This window comes from Haliaeetus albicilla, chromosome 1 (assembly GCF_947461875.1).
Source record: "Haliaeetus albicilla chromosome 1, bHalAlb1.1, whole genome shotgun sequence".
Lineage (NCBI taxonomy): Eukaryota > Metazoa > Chordata > Aves > Accipitriformes > Accipitridae > Haliaeetus > Haliaeetus albicilla.
In genome coordinates, this window is record NC_091483.1 from 175,339 (window position 1) to 199,252 (window position 23,914).

Below are 23,914 nucleotides of genomic sequence, written 5' to 3' on the forward strand. Positions count from 1 at the left end.
AATAAAATAATTTTTTTCCAGAGTTTAAAAACCAGAAAACACTCTTTCATTTGAAAATTACTGGTAAGGAGTATAAATTACATTTCCCATCTGCTAAGTATTAGTACATCAGAGCAGTGTTGGAACACCATTTTTCATCCAAAAGTAGTTCAGCAGATCATTTGATGCCATTTGCTATGAACTCGCATGAAGGTGACAGAAGGAAGTGACCCAGTAAAAATTGTGATGTAAATCGCATCTCTAAGACAGTAAGTGAACAGTTACAGTTAAATAAGTAGCTTGTTACAAGTAACAGTTGAGATTAATGCTGTAAGTAAGAATAAACTGGAATTTGCAGACACTTGTTAATTTACTGCTCTGGCTAAAACATCCTGAATTTTTCAAAATGGCAAGTTTATTAATGAACAGGATAAAATAAATGCAGCATAATATACATATCGGTTAACTCTTTGTGTCTTAAACTGCGGCCACAGAGGCTTCTCCCTGCTCTGTAAGAGGTTGAGGACTGGGAGTAACAGGCTGTCATCATAATGCTGCTTCTGTTACATTAACATTATAAAGCACACAAAGCTAAGCTTACAAAAAGACATCAGAAGAATTTTAAAAGAGTGGTTTGAGAAGTAAAATACAAAGTTGAATTGAATGGGAGCAGTAAAAGAGAGTATGACTGCTGAAGTGGCATGTTACTGCCTGAAGTGAGTAACCTTCTATAGGCTGAATTTATATCATTCTTTAGGGACGTTTTTATGTCTTTCTCCCTTTATGCATCTATATATTCTCTGTGTGCCATCTAGGATTTTTCATCTCACCCATCAAGAATTCTACATTCCGTAATCTTTTCAGACCAGTATCTCCTATTATACTTTAGTATCAGTAGCTTTCTTGCATCCTCCAGGGGAAGGGTTCCTTGCTACACCTTTTTCTGTAATTCTCACCATTCTTTTATGCTAAAGAGCTTTTTGATTCATTGTTATCCACTATGAAAGGACTGCATACACATTCCTTAGTTGCTTATAAATTTTTATTCCTTTACTTTTAATTTTCTGGGAGATGAGTAATTTAGTATATCAACCATAAGAAATGCTTAGCTATATGTAGGAGCATGTGTGTGCATATACAGGTATTCCGTTTCCTAACAGAGAACTTTCTATGCGTTATTGTTGGCATTTTTTATTACAGATCCTGGCCCCAGATCAGAACATTGGAGAGTAGCCTTGCCTTTTGGTCTGAGTTCCTATGCTTTCTTCTGTATAATTCAATGCCTGGCCAAAATCTGAAAGCCCCAATAATAAGTCCCAATAGAAAAAGGCATCTACTGACACTTAATTTTTTGTGTGGTTCTGATGTATAAGAATGTGCATTTAGTGCAAAATGTTCTCACTGTGCTTGTTTTCTTGTTGGGTCTCGGTGTCAGCTACTCCGAAGTAAAAAAGGAAAAAAGGTTTTTTGAACAGTGACTGTGGTTTTTTCTCTCAGTACTAGATACTATATCACCACTGAAATATTATCAGTAGTATTTCAAGTTGTTATTTTTTTCTAGGCACTCTTTGGGGAGAAACAAAAGGAAGAGGAAATAAAAACAATGAAAGATGAAATGTCTCAACTTGCAGAAGATACTGCTGCAAGAATTAGAAAGGCAGTAAGTTATGATGTTTAGAAAGAATGGGAAGAATTTTTGGTTTTCCTCAGTGTGAAAAGCTATTGATGGTGCATGGTCATCACGAGCAATTCTCTTAAAAGTGTTTTGATAATATTGGTAGCAAGGCAGCATGCTGACAGTACTGTACTGTTCAGCTTTGTTATCTAGACATATATTCTTCTGAACTAAATAGTATTCTTAAATCTCTCAAGAACCAAAAGTGTTGACATCTGTGCAGACACTAGTATAGAGAAGGCTGCACTGTGAAGATGTAAAGAACGGCACTTCAATTTCAGAGATTCTGTTCAGTAGCACGTCAACAGACTGAGTGCTGTATTGGTATCAGAGTATTTAATTTATGATACATGGCCTCATCTTGGAAGTTGCTGATGCAAGCTTATCATGTACATTCAGATGATAGGACCTGTTGAAAATTAGACTATCGTTTTTTTGGCATCTCGATACTTAAAAATATTCCCCTATTTAGGCAAGTAAGACTCTTTTACCAAGTACAGCTAACAATCAAGAGGCTCAATATTACAGCACACTTAGAAACCAGAATTTGGTAGAGAAATTACTGAAAAGAATGTTGTAGTCTCCATGATTTTTGTTATTGTTGTTATGAGCAGCTGAAAAATGGAAGCTCTTCTGATAAAAAACTAGTAACAAAATTAATTTTCTTCATGTTGTGTCCCATCTGCAGTTAAAATGCAGACTAATCTACCTGGAGGTTCTCAGTGATCATGATTATGTCAAAGAGACTTGCTTTATTTTGAGGCAAACTCCAGAGGAAATAAAGGCTGGTTACAGGCATGTGTTGGCAATGTCTTTTGTTGCAAGTGGACAACAGTGTAAAGCAATTATCTCATTTGTAAGTTTTCAGTGGTGAATTGATTTTGCCTCCTTTCACTTTCTTCACTATGACACAACATGCACGTGTACTATATAGGGATGAAAGGATTCTTTTTCTTTCCAATTCTTTCATTTCAAGAGGTTTCAGGAACATACCACCTAAATTTTCAGAGCCTTCAAAATGAGGATAAAGATTTTTCGTGCTTCTACTCGGTGGTTACCTGAAAGAGTCACAAAAAATGTATGGATTACTTAAAACTGGGATATTTAACATCATACATGGTTTGGAGAAGGTGCAAGAGCTAAAGAGCAACTAGGATAACCCTTCTAGTTGTGGCAATGATTTACTAATCAGAATTTAGAAGTTCAGAAATGCCCTATTTCTTATTTTTAAATTATCTCAGTAGAAGTGAATCTATCAAAAGCATAAGAAGTAAAATTTTAAACTATGAGTTGTCATGTTTCTCCAGGTATTAACAAATACTTTTGTTATGTGATCTAAAAGTATCTGTAACGCAAATTGCAAATATCTTGCAACTAATGGACCACAGCTTTCTCGATAGTCTTGTTATTCTTTTTGCAAGGCCTTGTTATGATGTCTTCCTTTCTGCTTTTTTTTTTTGAAACACCCACAGTTAAAGTAGTATGGATTGATAATAAACATTCTTCTAACATTCATGTAGTAAGAGAGTTTTCAGTTACTGCAGTCCCAGATATTTCCATATTTATATACATGCACCACACATAGACTATGTGTGTGTGTGTATGTGTGTGTATATATATATATAAAAAAATAGGATGCAAAAATAATTCAAGGGATTAATTTTTTAGTTTTACTTTGGTTTCCTTCACAGCTAGACTCTGCAAAGAAGCAATATAATGTGCAGATTTCTCGACTAACAGAAGAAATTTCAGCTCTTCAGATGGTATGGTGTTTACTGATTAAAATATTTTTGATAGCAAAACATTTGAGACTTCTAGTTTTTGTTGATCAAGTAAAATGCTAAACTGAGGTAAAAGTCAGTCAACTAAAATATGATTAATGGGTAATTGTCTAGGACTATGCTTTATTATTGTATAGTACTTTGCATCCTGCATGTTTCCAGACATTAATGCAACATACGATGTCTTTCATGCTACTTGACAAAAGCTACTGTGTGCAGCATCTTCAGCAGTCAGTGCAATGATTCATATTTAGGTGTAAAGGATATTTGCTTTGAAAATTCATCTTTAATGTACAGATTTGCCTTACATGTGTACAGTCGTATCTTAACTTTTACTGAGAACTTGCCTGGCTCTGCATGAAATAATACAGTCCTGCAAATCCACCCATTTGTTTGTGTAAGTTTATTACTTCAGTTATGTGTATTCTTATCATAGTTCAGAAGCATCTTGACAATGAGATTCTGTGCTCTAGAAAATATTTCCTACGTGATGGCATTTCCTAAGTATCCCTGTTTCTTTCAGGGATAAATAAAGCATGGAAAGCTGAGTATTGCATATCTGTAGTTGGGTGTGTAGAAATGAAGTACTATGAAAGTTGATAAAGTATGCTAAGAGAAAGTCTGTGCATCACAATCATCATATTCTTGAGTGTACCAGGAACTTGTAACAAATTATGTGGGAGACCAAAACCACTCGGTGCATATGCACCTATTTATGGATTAAATTTGTTTAAAAAAAGGTTTCGTTTTGCATGTCTAAGTCTGTATAGTGAATGAGACTGATCCTATAGAGAACATAGTGAGCATGTAAAGATAATCAAATGCATACAAACCAGCAGCAAGAATTATATTTACAATGGCTTGGTTTTGGCTTTGGCACTTCTTGAATTTTTCTTTTGAGTTATTTTTTATTAGATGTATTTAAAAATTACTTTTTAAAATAGGAATGTGGAGAAAAACAGGGTCAAATTGAACGAGCCATTAGAGAAAAGAGAGCTGTGGAAGAAGAACTTGAAAAGGTAAGGCAACTGCATGCATTTTTGCATCACGTTTAAGATCTCTTTTCAGAAAGAAAAGATAAATTGACTTTTCCCATTTCTCATGGGGGTTTTTTCCCCTGAATTTTCTTATTTTATTTTTTGAGTAGATTTTCTTATTTGTAAATTTTTGTGTATTATTTTAAGGTTTGGGTTTTTTAAATTCAGAAAGTGTTTCAAAGTTGTAATACTAAGCTGAAAAAGAGGGTTCTTTGATAAGTGTAGCAGTAAAAGGAGAGATGATTGACATAATCCAAAAGAATGTTGGTACATATTCCAGTTAAACTTAAGCTCAGTAGACAGAAAACTACATGAATGCCAGATCTTTGAAAACTTTTTTTCCAAGTAGCAGCAACAGTGATAGAAATTCAGTTTTGTTTTAAATCACTGGAAAATAGGATGCAATGAGGAGTAAGTAGCCTCCTTGTCAGTACTAAAGTGCCAATCACCAGTGCAAGGTGAAGATGATCTTACATGTTAAGTTTACTCTTCAGACTTACAGGGAAGACAGAGGACATGAATCTGACAGTAGAAAACTAGAGCAACTGCATCAGAAATATTTACTTGCAGAAACTACAAAAGGTGACCTTCAGCTAAGTCTACAGACAACACAAAATAAACTGAAACAACTGGAAATGAAGTAAGTAATGGATGTTACAGAAATTAGAACGGAAAACAATGGAAATTATTTCTGACTATTTATATTGTTGATTATGCGTTAGGTTTTTGTCACATCTTTTTAACCAGTAGCAGGAATAGTGTCAAGATACTGTAATTCTGAAGCAAGGGCAATTATGAATCATTGTAAAAGAATTAGAGGGCATAACGTGCTATAGAATGAAAGATTTTCTTTACAAGATGAGAACTGCAAGCAGCTGTTTGACAAAAAAAATTAAAATAGGAGTATATTATTTGGAATCTTGCTGCATTTTTAAATACTGTTTGTAGGAAAAGTTACTCTATGAAATATTGGGGCAGAATTTATGACTTTATATATTCATCTACAGGGTGGTATCTCCTAGTACATGCAGAACACCGTGTTTACATAGCATACTGAATTTCAGGTCTGTGTGTTCAGAGCTAATAGACATTATTGCAGTTCCAGTAATACAATGGTAAAAAGTAAATATGGTGCACATTTTTAGACCAGGTGGTTGTTTTCAGCATGAAAAGTGTGGAATTGTTTAGAAGCTTCAGTCATTTCTGCACTCTGATAATCGTAAATCCTGTCACTTCGCCAGAGCAATCCTCAGTTGGGAATCTGGAAACATAAAAATGAAAATCTTCTATTTCACATTGTCATTTTACTGAGATTGCTACAGTATTAGGTTGGTTTTATGAATGCCATCATCTTGATAAAATTCTTTGCTGACTGGTGCATAGTTGTAGCTGTCAAGCCCTTAAACATGCTGAGCTGATACAAACTTTCAGGAAGAAACATGGGAACAGCTGTGCTGGGTCACACCAAAGATCTGTCCCAATATATCTTTTTTTTCTTTAGTAGGGTGGTTGTTCAACTCTTGAGTTCCTACAAGACTTTTCTTCTCTTTCAGCTCTGAGGAAGAGAAATCTCGTTGCCAGGAAGTTATCTGTAAATTGCAAAGCATTCTGGATTCAGAAAGAGAGAAGAGTGCCTTTGTCAGTGAACAAAGGCTAAAACTTCAGCAAGAAAATGAACAATTGCAAAAAGAAATGGAGGGCTTGAGAAAACTGGCCATAGAGGCTCAACAAAAAGCTAAAATAAAGGTACGGTTTATATGTTATTCTTATTTTATCATAAGACTGATATTTGCTTAATAAGGCAGCAGTTCTAAGAGAAGAATCATTGAAAGTTTAAATTAAGGATGAAAGTTTCAATGATGCTTCCTGGTTTCTGCTTAAAAGTAATTTTGTTGTAGCATTGTGTGTCCTCAGAATCTATTGGGTAACTCAATCTCTGCTAATTAAATTGTATTTAATTATAAGAAGATCCCAAATGTTCTTTGCTTTTTGTAAGATGAATAGATTAAATAATAACATATTTTCCTTCAAGTGACTTCACTTATTCCACTTCCAGGTCTTCATTTATCTGCTGTCTGTAATGTGTTAGGAATCTCTGTATGACTTTCAGTCCAGGGCATTCCTCTACTTGTATGTCCACCACATTGTCAGAGCAGTGTGTATCTAATTAATTTAATAGTGTGGCTGTCAAACATTGGTTCTGTATTTTCTGGACTGAGAACATTTTACTGTACGGATAGCTGCAAACAAGATAATTAGCTGAAGGATGATTGCTCTTTTTGAACGTGTTCTATTAAATGCACCTGAACAGGCTGCAGGTAGGGTAATGAATTAATAGTAACCTCAGCAGATTCATGGTACCTTTGGCTTCTGGAGGGAGTAACAGCTTTGATCCTTGATGTGCTTTCTAAACATATAAAGCTGGTACTTGCTTCTCTGCTCTTAACTCCAGGAGTGTAAAGATACTGAAAAGGGATCTGAGAATCTGCAGCACTGAAGACAACTTCAGTAAGCAGTTTTACAGGTTATGAATGGGGACCATCTCAAATCCGGTTTCCACGTTGCACCACAAGATAAAGGAAGCAGTTGAACGAAACAGGAAATCTTGTTCCAACTCCAGAACCCTTTGGTCAAATATAGTTTAAAAACAAAGGATCAGAGTCTTGTAACAGATAGGTGGCGGTTATAAAGCATGTACCAGATCTTTGTCTGTCTCATTTTTAATCAGACAGGCTTCCATTATAGTCACAGTTAAGATTTATTGCTTGCTTTCATTTTCCTCTGATGTACAAAGGGTTTTAGATGCAGTTAAGAAACTCCTCACATGTTTTAGCTAGATGAAAAAGAAAGAACGTGTTTCTGTGGAGAAAACACAAGGGAGAAGGATAAAGATTATTTACAAAAATAAGCATACACAGCTCATTATCCTTTATTGTCAGTTGTACTATTTTCTTAAATTGGCTTTGGGAACATGTATCTCTTTGAGCATAGAATTACAAGTTAATTATTGTATGTTACATGCTTTTAACAAATGTTTATAAATTTAACTCAAGTGTTGTTTAAAAAAAAAAAAGTAAAAAGTGAGAGACTTGACTGTACCCGATTTGTATTTTTTCTAGATAAGCACAATGGAGCATGAGCATGCTGTGAAAGAACATGGATATGAAGCTCGACTTAAGGAAATGGAAGACACCAGTCAAAAGTCTACTGCTGAACTTAGACGGCTGTTAGTAGCTCAGCAAAAAGCAACAAACCGGTGGAAAGAAGAAACAAAAAATCTTACTGAAACTACAGAAGCCAGGATCAGTAAGCTAAAGTAAGTGCAATTTTGTTCCTCTTCTGGAAGTTGTTACGGTTTTAGTTCCCGTTTGGTGCGTGACAGTAGACCTGTGGTGAAAAACCATGAAGAGCAAACCACGCAGACTAGATGATGTGCTTCCTGCAAAACAAGGAAGAGTGCTCTAAGAGAACTTTTGATGCCCTTCGTGAAGTTAGCACTGAAGTAAAAATTTTGCATCATGTTGATGTGTGTGAATTTTGTAATGACAAAAAGTAAATGGAATATATTACTTTTAATTTTGTCTTTCAAGATATAGCACGGTCAATTTAGAGAATTTTAGCTTTGGATTATGAAAACCTCTATATTGATAGCTATTCAGAACAGTCACTACAAAATCAGTTGCGGAGCGAGTCTCCAGACTTCTAAAATAAGCTGGAAAAAACCTACTGGGATGCACATCTTACGTTCTCTTCTGAGCAGTTGCTGTCATAAATGAGGATACAAATGTCTTGTGTGATTGCCCTAAGCAAAAATATGATACAAACTTTACTTTGCTCTTAATTCGTACAGGTTGCCAGGTAACTAGCTGATGCTCGTATTCCCAGCACAGACTGTAAGAATATTTTCATTTTTGAAAGGGTGTAATAACAAGGGCGTCTCACGCAACAGACACAGATTACATATCATTTCTAGATGCTGGGGAATACAAGCACCTATGGTGCCTGTGAGCCTGTATACAGACAGACATCAACTGGTTTAGAGAAGACGGTGGTGTTACTGGAAATGAGTGAGTAGAGAAGGAACTGTCCCAATGAGAAATTAGCCGTTTGCAAGTTATGTCTGAAATAAATTGTACAAAATTATCTTTGTTTTAAATGCATGCTGCTGTAGATGGTGTTTGCTTCTACTTGGATGTTAATATCCATTAAAAAAATGTTGAGAATCCACACTGATCAGTTTATGAAATTAAGTAGATAGAGCATCTACATTCATCTTGGTTTCCCTTTCCACTGTGTGGACACATTGCACAGTGTTAAAATGTAAATGAATTGATCTGTGCGCAGTGGATTTGTAGTGGCTTTCCTTTTCTGGTATTGCCTTCCTCCACCTCAGCTTCCTTGCATGTCTTGTGTTTAGTTGGCAAGTAACAGCCAAACTGTGGCTAGTTGCGAGCTGACAGACACACTCACGCACTCACTCTGGTTAGCCAGCTAGCTGGTGCTTTATGTCCTCAAGATCTCTTCCTCTTCAAAATTGGGTGAAAATTGGAGGAGATTGACAGGCTGGTACACAGTAACTTCTAAACTAGGAAGCCTGATTTCGTAAGTCTCATTTCTTTAAAATTAAAATGGATAGAGAAGAATATAACATCGCATATATCATTATCTTTTAGGTAGTGCATTCAGTGGTTTTTAGAAGAAAAATTGAGGGCATGCAGCTCTGTTAATTTGAGAAACTTGAAATGACCCTTTAACTTTAGTCACTTAAAGCGCAGGATACACTCATGTATAGTTCTTTGCTCAGACTGATTTTAGAAGTTGCTTATTACCATGTTAACAAGGAAGCAAAGCTTTTGCCCTATTAAAATTGGAAACCTGTGAATTCTAGCTTTTACTTTCTTTGGAGTAATCTTTGGATTTTTCATGTTTTATTATTATAATGGTTTACATATTCTCAGCTCGAACCATAATATTTCCAGTATCCTATGCAATTTTTGGAGTCACAATTTTTTAGGCATAACTTGACATTTCTTCGTTGTCAGAATGCCAATGGTGTGAGCGGAATTAGGATCCACGTTTCTAAACATGAGCAAGGAAAATAACTTCCTGAAAATGTTGCCTATAACAAATCTCCCTACCACTACTCCAACTTGGTTTTCCATCTTTTTTAGAGAAGTATGTGAACTTGACCTCCAGTAGTCTTGTGTGTAGTAGTGCTTCCCTTTAAAGAGGAATGAAACTAGTTTCAAAGTGACACAGTGTCTATCATAACTAGTTGTACCTATTGTCTGTCCAAATACAGGAATGCTATGAGTTCCATCCTGCTTGAAAAACAAGAATGATTGATAAAACTTTTCTTGATGACCTTTCTGTTTTACTAGCAGCTTCACTGATCTGCTTTTCATTCTTTCGGGTGCTCTTTTTCTGAGTGTTCAGAACACTTTGTAGTAGTAGTGGATTGTTACCTATGATAACTAGTTCAGTTCAAATTTTTCAGATAGTTCAAAATCATTCTAAATCCAATTAGAGATAACATTTTTGCCAATCCTTCTAGAAAAACAAGTCCTACATAATCGCTCTGGTCATTTTTATCGCTCCTAAGTAAGCAGTACCGGGTTTTTTACCTTATCTGTCCAGATATAAGCTGTCTGTGTTTTGCCTTAAAATACACTGCATTTTGCAGAGATTACTAAACAGTTCTTTGAAAAGCCAATAAGTCTCTTTCAGAAGTCATCGCAGTGTTGAGCACATCTGTGAGACACTGGGAGCTGTGCTTATTCACTGACAGTTTCAGTGGTATAGCTTCACTGTATGTAGTTAGCTGGGTCTTACTAATACTTTTTTGACATCTTTTGTAAATGCAGTAACTAGAGAAGAAAAATATTTTGTAGTGTTTCATGCTAAGGTAAATTTTAGCTGTTAAACTTGTAGTTTATTTTCTGTAAATGAAACTACAAAAACTCTCACAGTTGAGCATCTAGGTTCATAACCAGATCCTGAATGTAGTTCAGCAACTTCCAATTAAAAGGGAAAAATTGCAGACTTCCAAAACAATTAAAGTTGTCTGTGAAACAGCTGCTTTCCTTCTTAAAGCTTTAATGTTAAGTGTTAAAATGTTGTTATAGCAGACCAAAAGCTTTAGACCTTATTTATCTGCAGCAAAATGCTGACATAGAAAATGTAACAGACATGAGAGGAAGTCTGCTTTGTGAATCTGCATGAAAAATAGGTAGTAAATTTTGAAAATGTCTCTGTTTATGTGAGAGACTGCCTATGTGGCATCATCTGGAAAACTCCTGCAGTAATTTAACATCGTGTATCAGAGAATACTGCCTGACAAGCAGAATAGAAAAAATGTTCATCTTATATTAAAAATTGTAAGTCTACACTAAGTCCATGTGATTCTCTGTGACTTCAGTAGATATTTTGATGCAAGTCTAAAAGCAAAGTCAGTTACTTTTTAAAATGTTTTCATAGGTGATGCTTTTACATACTGTATAAGCTAATAGCAGAAGATTTTATCAGACGTTTGCTTTACCTAACAAGGAAGGTGGCAATAGAAACAAGTTTGTTCTCTGCTAGAAGGTTGTAATTTAAACTGACATAAAGAATTTCATAATTAAATCTGCGCAGTGGTGCTCTGATATTACGGTGACAAGTGGCTGTTAACACAACCTATAAGTATTATCTAGAAAATTTAAAACCAGCTTATTTTTCACGTTTTATGCTTTACCAGACACCTAGCTATATAGTCCAGAATGCAGTTGGTATGAAGATTAGCTCCTGAATTACACAGTAGTAGTTACTCAATGCAAAGTCCTTGCTTATATTATAAATGAATAATTATCATATTTGTTTTAATCTTATCACAATAACATTTTGAGTATTTTGAGTGCAAGTACAAATGGCAAATCACTTCTTACATTGTTGTGAACTAAAATAAAGTTTCTGATTATTTAAAAAGCAAAATAATTTTGCAGCAAATGCATTTATCACGGAAGTATCGGCAAGACCACTAAATAATAGACTGATACCGGACAAGCAGGATCTACTGAATTAAAGGCTCTGTTTGAAAGTCCCCTTGAGGCTAATGCAGGAAATGCTATCACCAAGCCTTATAGCAGGGTCCAAGTGAAAGGCCGATGTTCAGCCAGCTTTCTTATATACATAGATTTTTAAGTTTATGTAGTTTTGAGAGGGTTAGTTAAGCTGTGAGCTTGTAAGGAAAACTTAGTATCTTCCTTAGAAACTTCATCTTGTCTCAACTGGGCAGCAAGGCTATGAACTTAGATGAAGATATCAACATACCCTTTTGGGATTTAAATAGAGAGCTCTCCAAGTTCAGCAGCGTATCACAGTTATTTAGTATATTTTGAGTACAGTCTGAGACGTTCCTTGGCACTTCATGACATTACTGTTTGATGTATCGGATTCATGTAAATATGTGAGCAAAGACAGAGATTGTGTTGGTGATGTGTAGCTGAATTTTAGTTTTTAATAAGAATTACTACTCTTACAGCATAGTAATGTGCTTTATAAGTGAATGTTTTTCAGGAAGTTACAAACTTCCTAACAAAGTCATATCCATGTATACTGGGGAGGTAGTTTACATAAAAGCGTTTTATATTGCATTTCACCAGAAGTTTGCTGTTAGGGCAGCTCTCGTAAGCATTGAGTCAGTGTCGCATTTGTTAGTGTAGGTGTTTCCCATTCCTTTGCCTTAAATTCATGATCTGTTGCTGTTTTTCAGTTCTATCCTCATTACTTTCATTTTCCATATGAAGGTGTCTGAAACATTTTGGCTTCTTTACTAACTTCCCAGCAGCTGCTGCTAACTTTTCCATATTCTGTGCTGCTCATTTGTCATCATTTAAGTCTGCAGTGTTTTGTTTGTGAGGTGTAATCCATATGCATAAAGGAAGCATTAAATAAATACTTCCAAGAAATGAAGCAACATCAGTGAACATTAGGTGATTTTTAATTTTAAAAAAATTAAGGAAAAGTAAATTTTGCAACCTGTAACAGTAGAGCAGAGTGATCATTTTTAAATAACATGAGAATCTAGTAGGTCAGTGAATAACCTGTATATTAAAATGTTGATAAATAAGTTGATACTTCCAGGCATCACTGAAAATTATTCTGTGCTTTCTTGGACATTTGGGTCTCAGTTCAAGTTAAACATGTAATTGTTGCCTATAAAACTGAACTTGGAATTAAAAAACAGTGCTGAAACAGTAGGTAATGCATTGAATACTTGTAGACTAAATTCCACCATTTTCTTCATAAAAATACATTACAGTCTTCATATATGAGAAGTGTTTTCTCACCTCTTAAGCATCTTAAGATGATGTACGCTTTCAGAAGGATTGACTGGTAATAAACCTCATCTTCACCTTGCAAGACAGCAAGGAACCAGTTTTGCTTTGATATACTTCTGCCAAAAGTCCGTCTTGAACGTAACTTAGAAGGTCAGTGCGTCTTGCAACATAGGTCATCCTTCCAAATAAAAACATTTCTCTTGGCAGCATGACCAACAGCTCATGACTACTGTTTATTCTCTTCATACCTGCAAAATGTCTAGGCTGGCAGACTATGAAACAAAGCATCCATTTTAGATGTACTTTGAGTTCTAATGACATTTACTGAAGTGAACTTAGGCAGCAAATACTTACAATTATGAAATAGTTATGCAAATAAATGATGGCTGTTAAAGGTTGTAAAAAAGTGGCGTAGCGCTCATATTTATTTAAAGACGAGTTGTCCCAGGGCTTTTCTGTTGAATTTAGGTTCTCTAAGAATGTGTATACACATAAAAAATTAATCTCGTATCTGTATCTCTTTGTAAACACATACAGAAACCATCACCCTCAGATTAAGTTTGGGGGAATTTTGTATTTTAAGATTGGGTGAATTTAATGCTTCTTAAAGACCTGTACTGGGTATGGCTGGGATGGAGTTAATTTTCTTTATAGCAGCCTGTGTGTGGTGCTGTGTTTTACATTTATGACCAAAATAGCGTTGATAACACCGCAACGGTTTAGCTGTTGCTGAACAGCGCTAATAGAGTGTCAAGGCCTTCTCTGTTTCTCACTTTGCCGCCCCAGCAAGTTGGCTGGAGGTGGACAAGAAGTTGGGAGAGGACACAGCCAGGACAGCTGACCCCAACTGACCAAAGGGATGTTCCATACCATGTGATGTCATGTTCACCAATAAAACTGGGTTGAAGTTCTTCCAAAGTAGCTGTTGTTTGGATTCTGGCTGGGCATTGGTCGGCTGGTGATGAGTAGTTGGTTTTGTATCAATTTTTTTTTTTTTCCCCTTCACTTATTAAACTGTCTCTCTTGACCCATGAGTTTTTTTCACACCTGTACCCTTCCAGTTCTCTCCCCCTTTCCTCTGGGAGGGAGTAAGCGACCAATTGGGTGGGGGCTTACCTGCCAGCTGGGTCAATCCACCTCAAGACCAAAGGACAGATGTGGCTTTTGAGACAGAAATGCGTATTAACACTTCATTTTAGTTGAATTGGTTTGGTTACTTGCTGTGTTTCAGCAGACTTGCATTTTTTGACGGTTGCATCTCTGCTAGGGTCTGGGATTGAACCACCAGTTCAGTTCTGACCAGGAATAATCAGTAGAATGAAGTGAACTTCTGAGAGGCAATAAGTCATCTTTTGTGTTCCTTATAGGGGTTTAAATGGAAAATAGTAAGAGAAGTATAGAAATTCTTTAAAACTAGCAAACTTGTTTCTAAAGATAATTTTTTTTGTAACCCAAAAAGAGCTTCTAAGTCTTGGTGAATAATTTAACCATTATATGTTCATTAATGTAGTAATTTAGTAACTGACACTTACCTGAGTTTCTATTTGATTTTTTTTTTTTTCTCCCCCTATATCTGGAGCATTGTTGTAAGTAACCTAAATAACCAAACTGGAATTAAGTTTAATGTTTAAAAAATTATTTTGATCTGCAGTGTCACTTCTCCACAAATTTATGTGGAATTTGATAACAAATCTAAGCAATCCATGTTGTTGTTGCTGTTGCTGCTGATCTACAGGGTGTAGATTCCAACTTTACAGTTGGAAGCTCTAAGATCACTGTCAGTTTGAACGTCCCAAAACTTTAAGGGACTTGAGTGATCTGCCTTTGGCAGCTGTGGTAAAAAAAAATGGGTACCAAGTGCTTCCAGCTTCTTTTACATTTCTTGTCTTCATTTGAAAGACTTTACTTTTGAAAGAAATGAGGAATACATACACATCCTTTTAAAGGCTCTTGCTTTCACTGAAGTACTATAACCTAGAAAAACAGTTCCTATGGCCATGTTTGGGGGAAGAGACTGGCTAGGACTGTTCTTATTACCTTACAGCATTGTGTATAAAACTATATATTTCTTCAGACTTAAGCTGAGAAGAATAAACGACAGCAGGGATAGAAAGTGAAATCAGCAATACCAAAGGAATATTTATGAAATCTGTAAATTGGAAGGAAACAAACTTCAGTAACAACAGAATACAGGATAGATCGAGAAGGGGTGAGAGAGAAAGTTCTGACAACAGAATTTAAGCAAAACCAGGGTAATCGGATCTACCAGCATTTACTAAAAGAAAATTAAGTGAAAGACTGTATGCAAGTTTAAAAAATAAGGGCAGATTATTCATTCATTCTGTTAAGTCCACCTTGACTGGTCTGTACTTGTGGTAACTAGGTTAAACAAATAAATAAAAAAGAAGTCGTAATACATGTAATAGTAGATGGTTAATGCCTTCTAATGGGGATATCAGTATTTTTCATAGATTTTTCTGTTCTAATCCTGAGAATGAAGATAAGAATTGGAGTAAACTGAGAAGGAATTTGGCAGATAACCAGTGGTTATACATACACCGTTACCGAAGTCCTCACCAGTGGCCAACACCCAAGAGCATTTTTGTTGAACATGATTCTGGTTGGACCAGGGATCAGAACAAGAACCACACTGATAAGTGAAGTGTCATATTCACCCAAATGACTGAATTATCCACAGAATGCCCTTCAGTGGAGTCAATCTTGAAAACTGCAGATGGGGAGAAGGTAGATCTTGTAACTTGAAAACTCTACAGGAAATTGACCTCTCAACTTTGCTATGAATATTCCTTTGGCCTGTTAGACATGTGGATGATTGCTCAGTTAAGGTACCGTTGAGCCTGAGTACGGGTAGTAATAGGTATACACAAGTCAGTTCTCTTTTTAGAAATATAAACTGAATCTACAAAACAGTACCTGAGACAATTTATAAACGTTGGCTTAAATGATAAAGAGGGCGAGTACTTTAGAAGTTACTTCCATGCAACAATGCATCTGAGGAGCTTTAAAAATCTTAAGTCTTTAACTAATAAAAAAAGTAATAAAATTTAATGCTAATATATAGTATGAACAAATTGGTAAATTAGTAATCTTAACCATCTGCCACTATTGTCTAGTAGTAAGATACAACATTTTGGGAAAAAAAAATAAAAAATATTTGTTGTAACATAAACCCGTTATATTTGAGCAACTATACTGAATGGCTTCATTTTTTTAATATTCACTTGAATTGTAGTTGTCAGTACTTACAAAAAGGGAATCCTTGCCATATTGTTTTTAAATTTAAATAGTTTGCTTAGCTTAAGTCATCTGATCGCAGCTATTTTGGGTGTCTTTGTTCCAGTTTCTGCTTCTGAAAAATTTCTGTGTCATAGTTAGAGTCCCTGACTCATCAGTAGCCGTGTGTGGTTTTTGGAGCTCTCAGTTTTCTCTTTTCTTTAATTGAGAAGAATCTGCCTCTGAAGAATTACCTTTTTTGGTTCCTGTGTATGAAGCATTGAACAGGACTGCCTTCTCCTTCTCTCTCCGTCCTGTATAGTAGTACATTGAGTGAATTGCATGGCATCTTCTGATGAAGAAGTTTCCTCCATTTCTAAAACATTATTCTTGGCTGCACTTCTGTAATGTTTGGCAGCCATAGCTGCTTATTTTAAGATGTTCATTAAAGAAAAAAATTAACAGGATGAGAGACAGCTGCAGGTACTGGCAGTATACAAAATTCATAATTACTAAGAGTAACTGAAGCATATTATAGTATAATTCAACCGAAAAAACAGCTGGCACATGCTATATTTGTCATATGAGAGCTTTGCAGAACGTACTTGCTGCAGCTGGCGGATTTATCACCCGTCTGCCAAAATGCTAAAAGCTCACCTTTTGTTTCCCACTCACTTAACAAAGACAGTACAGGGTGGGGAGTGATTTGATTATTCAGCAGTTGGGGTTACTGCTCAATTTTAATATTAAAATCTCATCATGTGTGTTCGGGGGAGGGTTAACAATCAGAATGAATCAGCTGTCTAGCTCAACAGCCATCACATTTCCTTATGCTTACAAGGTTAAACTGTTTTCTTTAAATACATGTTCAGTGTGATCAAATTATAAAAATAATTTCTTGATATACAGCTGTATATGAGCATGTAAACTCTTGTTTATGGCCTGTGCTGCTAAGAATGCTAATTCCACACCTCAGTACAAGTATAGGAGACAGATTGTTTTCAGTAACTAAGAATTTTTAATTTAGAAAATTGATCTATGTGGATAGTCCTCTAAGATGACATAACAATAAAGATGGTTAGTCAGAATTTAAGAATTTATTTTCAAAGCCTTTTTTGCTAGTGTAGTTGAACATAAGCAGTCTACACATTGTAAGGAGTAATCTTTGAATAGTTTTCCAGGGAGTTTATTTTGAAAAAGGTATGTATGAAAAGATAGGACAGGAATTGTATAAAATTTCTGTTCTGCTACTAAAACAGTTTATAAAAACTGAGCTTTCAGAAAACAGCTGTTCATTAGGGCTCCTATATTGAAAATGCTTCATCTTGATGCTTGATATTGGTTACAGAGGACAAATTGCAATAGTGGTGTTAAGTGTTAATGTGTTATCTTGATCCTGCAGTTTTAATCCATCTTTAATTCTTATTTTATATAAAAATGTTCACATGTGGTAACACAGGTATAATCTATATATCATTTTAACTGTCTAACATGGTTTAAGTATCTGCCTATGTACTCTCATTTTTATAGCAGCTAGTCAAAAAGCGTTGAACTGTTTTTATGGTATCTACCTGGGACTGGTTAACAGGGTTGGTTGACAACAAGGGAGTGGAAACTACCAGCCAGGTATACTCATCAACCGTAGGTTAACAGATAGAGTGCAACCTCGTATTTCAAGTGCCATATAGCAGTTTCCATTCAAAATTTTATAAAATACTAAATTTAAAAGTTTTTTAGGGGTAAATTATTGTTGAGAACTAAATGCCATCATTAAAAGAGCAGAGGCCTTTTAAGACAAAGATCTGATGTTAAAGTGTCTCCTACCTTACTGCCTTTTCCCCAGAAGGAATAAAGGCTTTAGCTTCCATTACAGCGCATGTAGTTTCAGTAATAGGCAGAGCACCTAAAGGTTAGGTATCAGCTTTCTGAGCATTGTCAATGTGCTACATACTCATGAAGGTGGTTGCACTTCAGCATGCTTTCAACTTGGCAAAGGAGGGCGAATAGATTTGAAAATTCTTCTTCACAAACATGTTTGAACCTCAGTGTAGAAGGTGAAACTGGTGGCAAGAATCTTGATCACACCATTTTCTGTGATGGCTGTTGCTTCTGGAGTAGAGACTGGTGAAAGGTTAGAGCAGCTCATTTAGTTTTGCATATTCCTCTGGCTAAATTACCAAAGTTTAGATATTTCCACCTTTGGTCATACCTCTTTTTCAGTGGCTTGTGATGACAGGAGGCAAGAACTGTTTTCTTTGAGCACCAACTCAAAGATATCTACCGTAACCCAAATATTTTTTATCTTCAGTACTACACAAATTCAGGATCACTAAAACATTCAGTATAAAAGTAAAAAGACCATTTTGAAGACGGTGGCTTTTTCCTTTTCCTCATGAAGTGTTACATTGCTGTCTGTCTTGCAAGTATAGTATGATTTGGTTTTAGGTACTTCAAAGCACCTTCAAAAATGTCCACATTGAAGTTTGGTTGTGAGACACAAATTAGAATGTTAATCTAAATATTGAATGCACTGTGAAAATGCAGCTTATATTTATAGCATATTTGATAATGTGCCTGCAAAATAAGATTCGATAAACAGAAAAAAACTCCCATAAAATGTCAGATAAACTCCTCTTGATTCAAACAAATACATCTCATTCCTCTGCCATTATAGTTTTGAATATACATCACAAAGAAGTGCTAGCTGTGTAGTGCTTTTGAAATGAATGTTTTAAGGGCAACGCTGTAATTAAAAATACACTATAAGCCCCTACAATGCAAGAAAGTACCTATGAAATTATATTCTGATAACTGATGCACTGTTTGTGTTAATCAGCATCTTTTCTTCTGATTAACAGAAGTGAGCTGAGTCAACAAAAACTTCGTAGCCAGGAGCTCATTTCTCAGCTGGAAATGGCAAATGAAAAGGTAACTGAGGTAAGATAACGACTGATATGACAACTACTTGCAGTTACAACCTGATGCATGCACACTAGGATCTTAACAGAAACCTATTTAGATGACTTACGTTGCTGGTTTAGAAAAAAGTAAGGATTTTTTACAGGAGCAGTCATAACTGGAAAACCCCACTGTTTCTGCTGATTGACATGTTCAGATGGCAGGAAGACAAATTAACTTTACTCTCGAATTACAAGAAAAGGTAAAGGAGAGATCGTCTTTCAGGGTTACTAATCTAGCAATTTTAGACAATTCAGGAAATGTTTCTGAAGTCACTTATGCCTATGTATGCATGCATACCTCTAAAAAGGAGTAGGTATTGTGTTACGGATAATGTAGCATATGCAGAGATACCAAATTCTCAGCATACTATGTGTATAGTAGAATTTACACTGTGTGTGCATATATGCATATAGATAAAAGCATTATCCATTAAAGATTAAGGGCAGGGCTGTTTTGGAATGTGCATTGTTCAATAATTAATGGCCACTTTAGAAAACAGCTATCCTGTCAGCCTCATAAATCTGGGATAATACCCAATTCTATCTAGGATAAGTCCTTCTGTGTTGGTTTTTGTAGTGCTGTATTATTTAGAGGAGAAGAATGGGGCTGGTGTGAGAATAGATTTCTGTAAGTAAAGGACAGTTAAGTAAGACTTTATATGTACCCTTTTGATGAAGAGAAGAGAAAAAACCTGTAGGAAGATTATCATCTCATTTGTGTTATCTAGTACTTTCTTTTTCCCCTTTGACTTACATTGTAAGATTGTGTAAATTAAATTACCTGGATTAAAATGTCAGGTTTTATGCATCTTACTTCAAGATGGTGAAATGAGTAAAACTTCCTCTGCAGATTACTCTGATTGGAAAAGTCATATGATGTCAATTTTGAGCTGGAAATTCTCTGTAATGTGTCAGCAGTATGTCTTCAGTCTTATTTTAAGTGGCAAACAGTTCTGCTTCTTAAATTCCTTGTTTTAAGCTTTTTCGCTACAGTATGCATGGATCCAGTAAAAAGAACTTTGCATTTGTAATGAGGTATTTCATTTACACAGGATGAAAAATTAATGATGGAATATCGAGAATACATCAACAGGCTTCAAAGGCGACTGAGCCAGGCAGAACAGAGGGCCGCTACAGCATCTCAAAAGGTACAAAACTAACAAAAAACATGTTACCCAAGTGCATTAAAAAAATCCTATTGAATACAACAAAAATACTCACTTTGTATCATTCCTGAGGTAGAGGGGATCATTTATGTGCATTATCACTAATATAATTTTAACAACAAGCTTGTATTTTGGATGCGTCATCACAAAACTGATGCATATTCAATTAAGTGCCACCTTCTGACAGGATGCTTAAGTGACAGTATAGATTTGTTTATGGAAACAAATTTGATGCAAATTAAACTTGTATGGTTCAAAATGTGTGAATGAAGGTATATGATCATTTCCATCTGCAGAAATGGCAGCAAGTTAACAAAGAGGTAAAAAAACTCCTTAAACAACTGCAGCTCCTATTTACATAAAGCAGGCTTTTTTTAGCTTGGTGTAACCTCCTGCAGCAGTCGCAAACGGTGGCTTCACACGATAAAGAGCAAATTTTGTGCCGATTCCTACACCTGTCTCCTGGGGAGTTTGATGTAAAACAAAGCACGTCTTGAGTTGATGACTAGAGAACTGCCTTACAAAAACTGCTAGGCAGAGTAGCTGATTTGTGGGAATTCTGTTTGTGGGGTTTTTCAGCCAAATAAGTTCCCTGGTCCAATTCACTGTGTGGCCGCACAAAGAGCATGGGGAAACGGCGTGCAGTGGAGTGGTTGCAGGACAGAATTGATAGTGCAGACCTGCTCAGTGTTCATCCAGTTGCAACCCTGAGTACCTTCTGCCATGTCATGAGGACTTCCACAGTTGTTAACTTCTTGTCTGTCCGCCTGCATTTTCATTAGTAGCCTCCAGTAGCTGTGTCCCCAAAGATTGTAGGAGAAATACAGCCCACGGCAGTTAGCATCAGTTACATGTAACGGACACACCAAGTCCTGTAGTATCAAAAATACTGAAAACTGTGCAGACAGAATAGGAAATACTTGCTTTTTTCCAGGCCCTGGGAAGGGGGGGAAGAAGGGATGGTGTATGTATCTCGCTACCGTATTAAACATGCCTAGCACATGTTTCAGTGATTCTGAAAACTGCAGAGAAGGTGCGTCTGTTAGAGCTGTTTATATGCCTAAGACCTCCTTGTGCACCGTTGTGATCACTTAATGAGCTGAATTGTTGCTGCCTTCTTTCTCCAGTTCTCCTACAACTCAGTTCCAGCTTTGAGCAGTACTATTCAATATTTCTAGACATTAGGGATACTGGGAGGAAAGGTGTTCTTCTCTTCAGAGAGAGAAACTTGGGGCTTTGTCTAAACCCCATGCTACCTAGAATTCTGTATTTTCTCTGCTGGACAGTAGGTTTTTTCTTCCATCCAGCGTTCTTTTTTCAATTCTGTTCAAGCTCTACATCTTGAAGCAAATCCCATGGGGGGCTTATACACTGGGTTCGCTTATTTGCCAAGCAAATTTGTTACTCAAGTTTGTCTCCTGTTAAGTAAAGGTGGTCTTTCTGCCTCCTAATTTTTTACAGTGATTTAGGTAACCCATGTGCAAATTAATAGCTTTTTAACATGGGTGATCCCATGTGAGTTGCAGAGAGGAAATGTTTGGTTGATCTAAATTGTCCAATTAGGACAAAGGGCATTTTTTTCCCAACAGCAGTGAATAAAGGGGCATAGCTGCCAAGCTATCGTAACCTAAGCCCCGTTTCCTGGCTGTAAATGCTCTCTGTCATGACAAGGTCTACCCAACCAGTGAAGGTTTGCTCTGAAAAAGTGGTTTGGTTTTTTTTTACCTCCTGTTTCTTCTACGGATCTGTTCAGCAGCTCTAATACTTCTGAGGTGCTATCTTCCCTTAAAAAACATGGTCACAGCACCTTTCAAGGGAGTAAAGTCCTGGCATCAGTGCCCATATAGGAAGAGGTCTTGCTGTTCCTGAAAACTTCAATAATTAACTGTTCCTCACCAGTCGCCCTCTGAAAGGTAACAAAGAGACTTGGTAAGATGTCCAGCAGCTAAATTGCTGTCCAGACCTTATTGCTGGTCTTCAGAACTGCCTTGCCATCTTCAGGCTTGGCAGAGGTTAGTGCTGCCAGCTGTCAAGCATGGCTTCTTTGTAGTGACTTAAGAACTTCGTGCCAAGCCCCTTCATCTCCCTGCCCACCCCACCCCCCCACAAAAGACATACCAGCCCTGTTCCCACTAAAGGCTGGAAAAAGCAGTCTCCAGGAGTACTGCTGCAAGAACATCCGCTCTTCTGAATCTGAAGAAACAAGGTGTTCATTCTCTTCTAGCTCTCAGAAGACTGAATGTTTGTGTGTGTGCTTCCTCAGAATCAGAACGGTAACTCTTCTCTGTATTCTGAACCTGTAGGTTGAGGGCTACTTTCTGACTTGACTTAATTGTGTATTCTCATTCCATTATCCAGCTTACTTGTAAAATTAAATCCAATACAGGCTAGAGCTGGACTATTAGGGAGTCTAGAAATTACATTTTTCTTGTGGTTAGTTCAATGACTATAAATCTTAGCTATTTATTAAATAATAGTAATTCAGGAAGAAACATAAATACAGGGTAATGTTTGCACAGGCTTAAAATGTGTGGATTCTATGTAGATGTCTTTAAAGTATACTCCTGCCACCTAATCTTTCATCATCATGAATTCTTTGGGATCTGAAATGAGACAAAAGCAGTAGTCATCTATAGAGTGCGTTGTGAATTTTACTGTTCACCCCAAATTCCCACTTAGCTATGCTTGTTCCCTCTCCTTCACAACACCTTCCATATTGAAGTTCTGCTGATACTTGGGAGCTTAAAAAACATTCTATAAGAAGCTATCTGCTTGTTTTTAATTACAGCTCAGCCTGATAACTACACAGAAGAAAAAAGCTGCTTCCCTGAAGGATCTGGAAAATATTTAAACATATGAATTGTTCATCCACGCCGTGTTGACGATAAGAAGATTGCTGGAGAAACTTCATATTGGAGCATTAAAGTCAACTCCATGGCAAGGCTTGTAAAACTTAGATAAACATTTTCTGATTTATTCAGGTAAGAAAGGGGGTGGACAAAGATACTGTATCTGCATGCATAGTAAAGACTGGAAGAAGACTGCAGAATGATGTAATTAAAGTCCTTTAATGTAGCAGATGAAACAATCTGATACAGTGCTGTGGCATATTGGTCTTTTTTTGGTCTAAACACCAGCTCCAACTACGACAAGATTGTGTACAGGGAACAGATAACATTATATTGAAATTCATGAACAGCTTTGCTCACATACAGTCGATACCTTTAATTTTTCTTTGTAGTGCAGTAACTTGGGAACATTTTGAAGACCTTTTATGAATTGTAGTAAGACACTAATTAAATCATGAATGCCAAATAGTTGCTGTTTTTATAGTAGGCATTACAGCTGCAAAATGCCTCCACTGCCTTCCAGTTTTAAGAATTCGGTTCAGTTTGTTCCAATGCCCCTGGGAAACAGTTAATAAATAAAATGCTCCTGTGGCTACTCATACAGCTCATGTCAAAGGACCGTAATCTTTCTTCGGTTGTGCTTTTTCTTCCTGATTACTGTTTTACAATTGTTCCTTGCTTTCCTGTTGATCTGCTCTCTCGGTTTGTATGTGTCTGGGAATTTCAGTTCTCCATTACTTCAGTTTGCACAAAGCTGGTTAAGTCATCCAGCTGTTATGCATTTTGAACTAGCGTGTTTGAATTCTACAGATGCCACTATGTGGGAATCCTCTTGCGTGCATGTTTTTGGTAGTGGAGAAACTTCATACATACAATTCTAAAATTAGAGCTGAACTCTGTTTTCTCTTTCAGCAT

General features: G+C 36.3%; 1 protein-coding gene across 2 annotated transcripts in view; it reads left to right on the forward strand.

Annotated features, from left to right (window-relative positions):
• Positions 1-23,243, forward strand: part of SCLT1 (sodium channel and clathrin linker 1) — a 46,561-nt gene extending 23,318 nt beyond the window's left edge. For both annotated transcript variants that reach the window (XM_069793308.1, XM_069793375.1), the window contains exons 14-22: positions 1,541-1,639; positions 3,346-3,417; positions 4,380-4,454; positions 4,967-5,112; positions 6,026-6,218; positions 7,592-7,788; positions 18,883-18,961; positions 20,037-20,132; positions 22,939-23,243. In XM_069793308.1, coding sequence (XP_069649409.1) covers positions 1,541-1,639; positions 3,346-3,417; positions 4,380-4,454; positions 4,967-5,112; positions 6,026-6,218; positions 7,592-7,788; positions 18,883-18,961; positions 20,037-20,132; positions 22,939-23,001 — 1,020 coding nt within the window. In that variant the 3' untranslated portion in view covers positions 23,002-23,243. The remainder of the gene's footprint in view (positions 1-1,540; positions 1,640-3,345; positions 3,418-4,379; positions 4,455-4,966; positions 5,113-6,025; positions 6,219-7,591; positions 7,789-18,882; positions 18,962-20,036; positions 20,133-22,938) is intronic.
• The last annotated feature ends 671 nt before the right edge of the window (positions 23,244-23,914 follow it).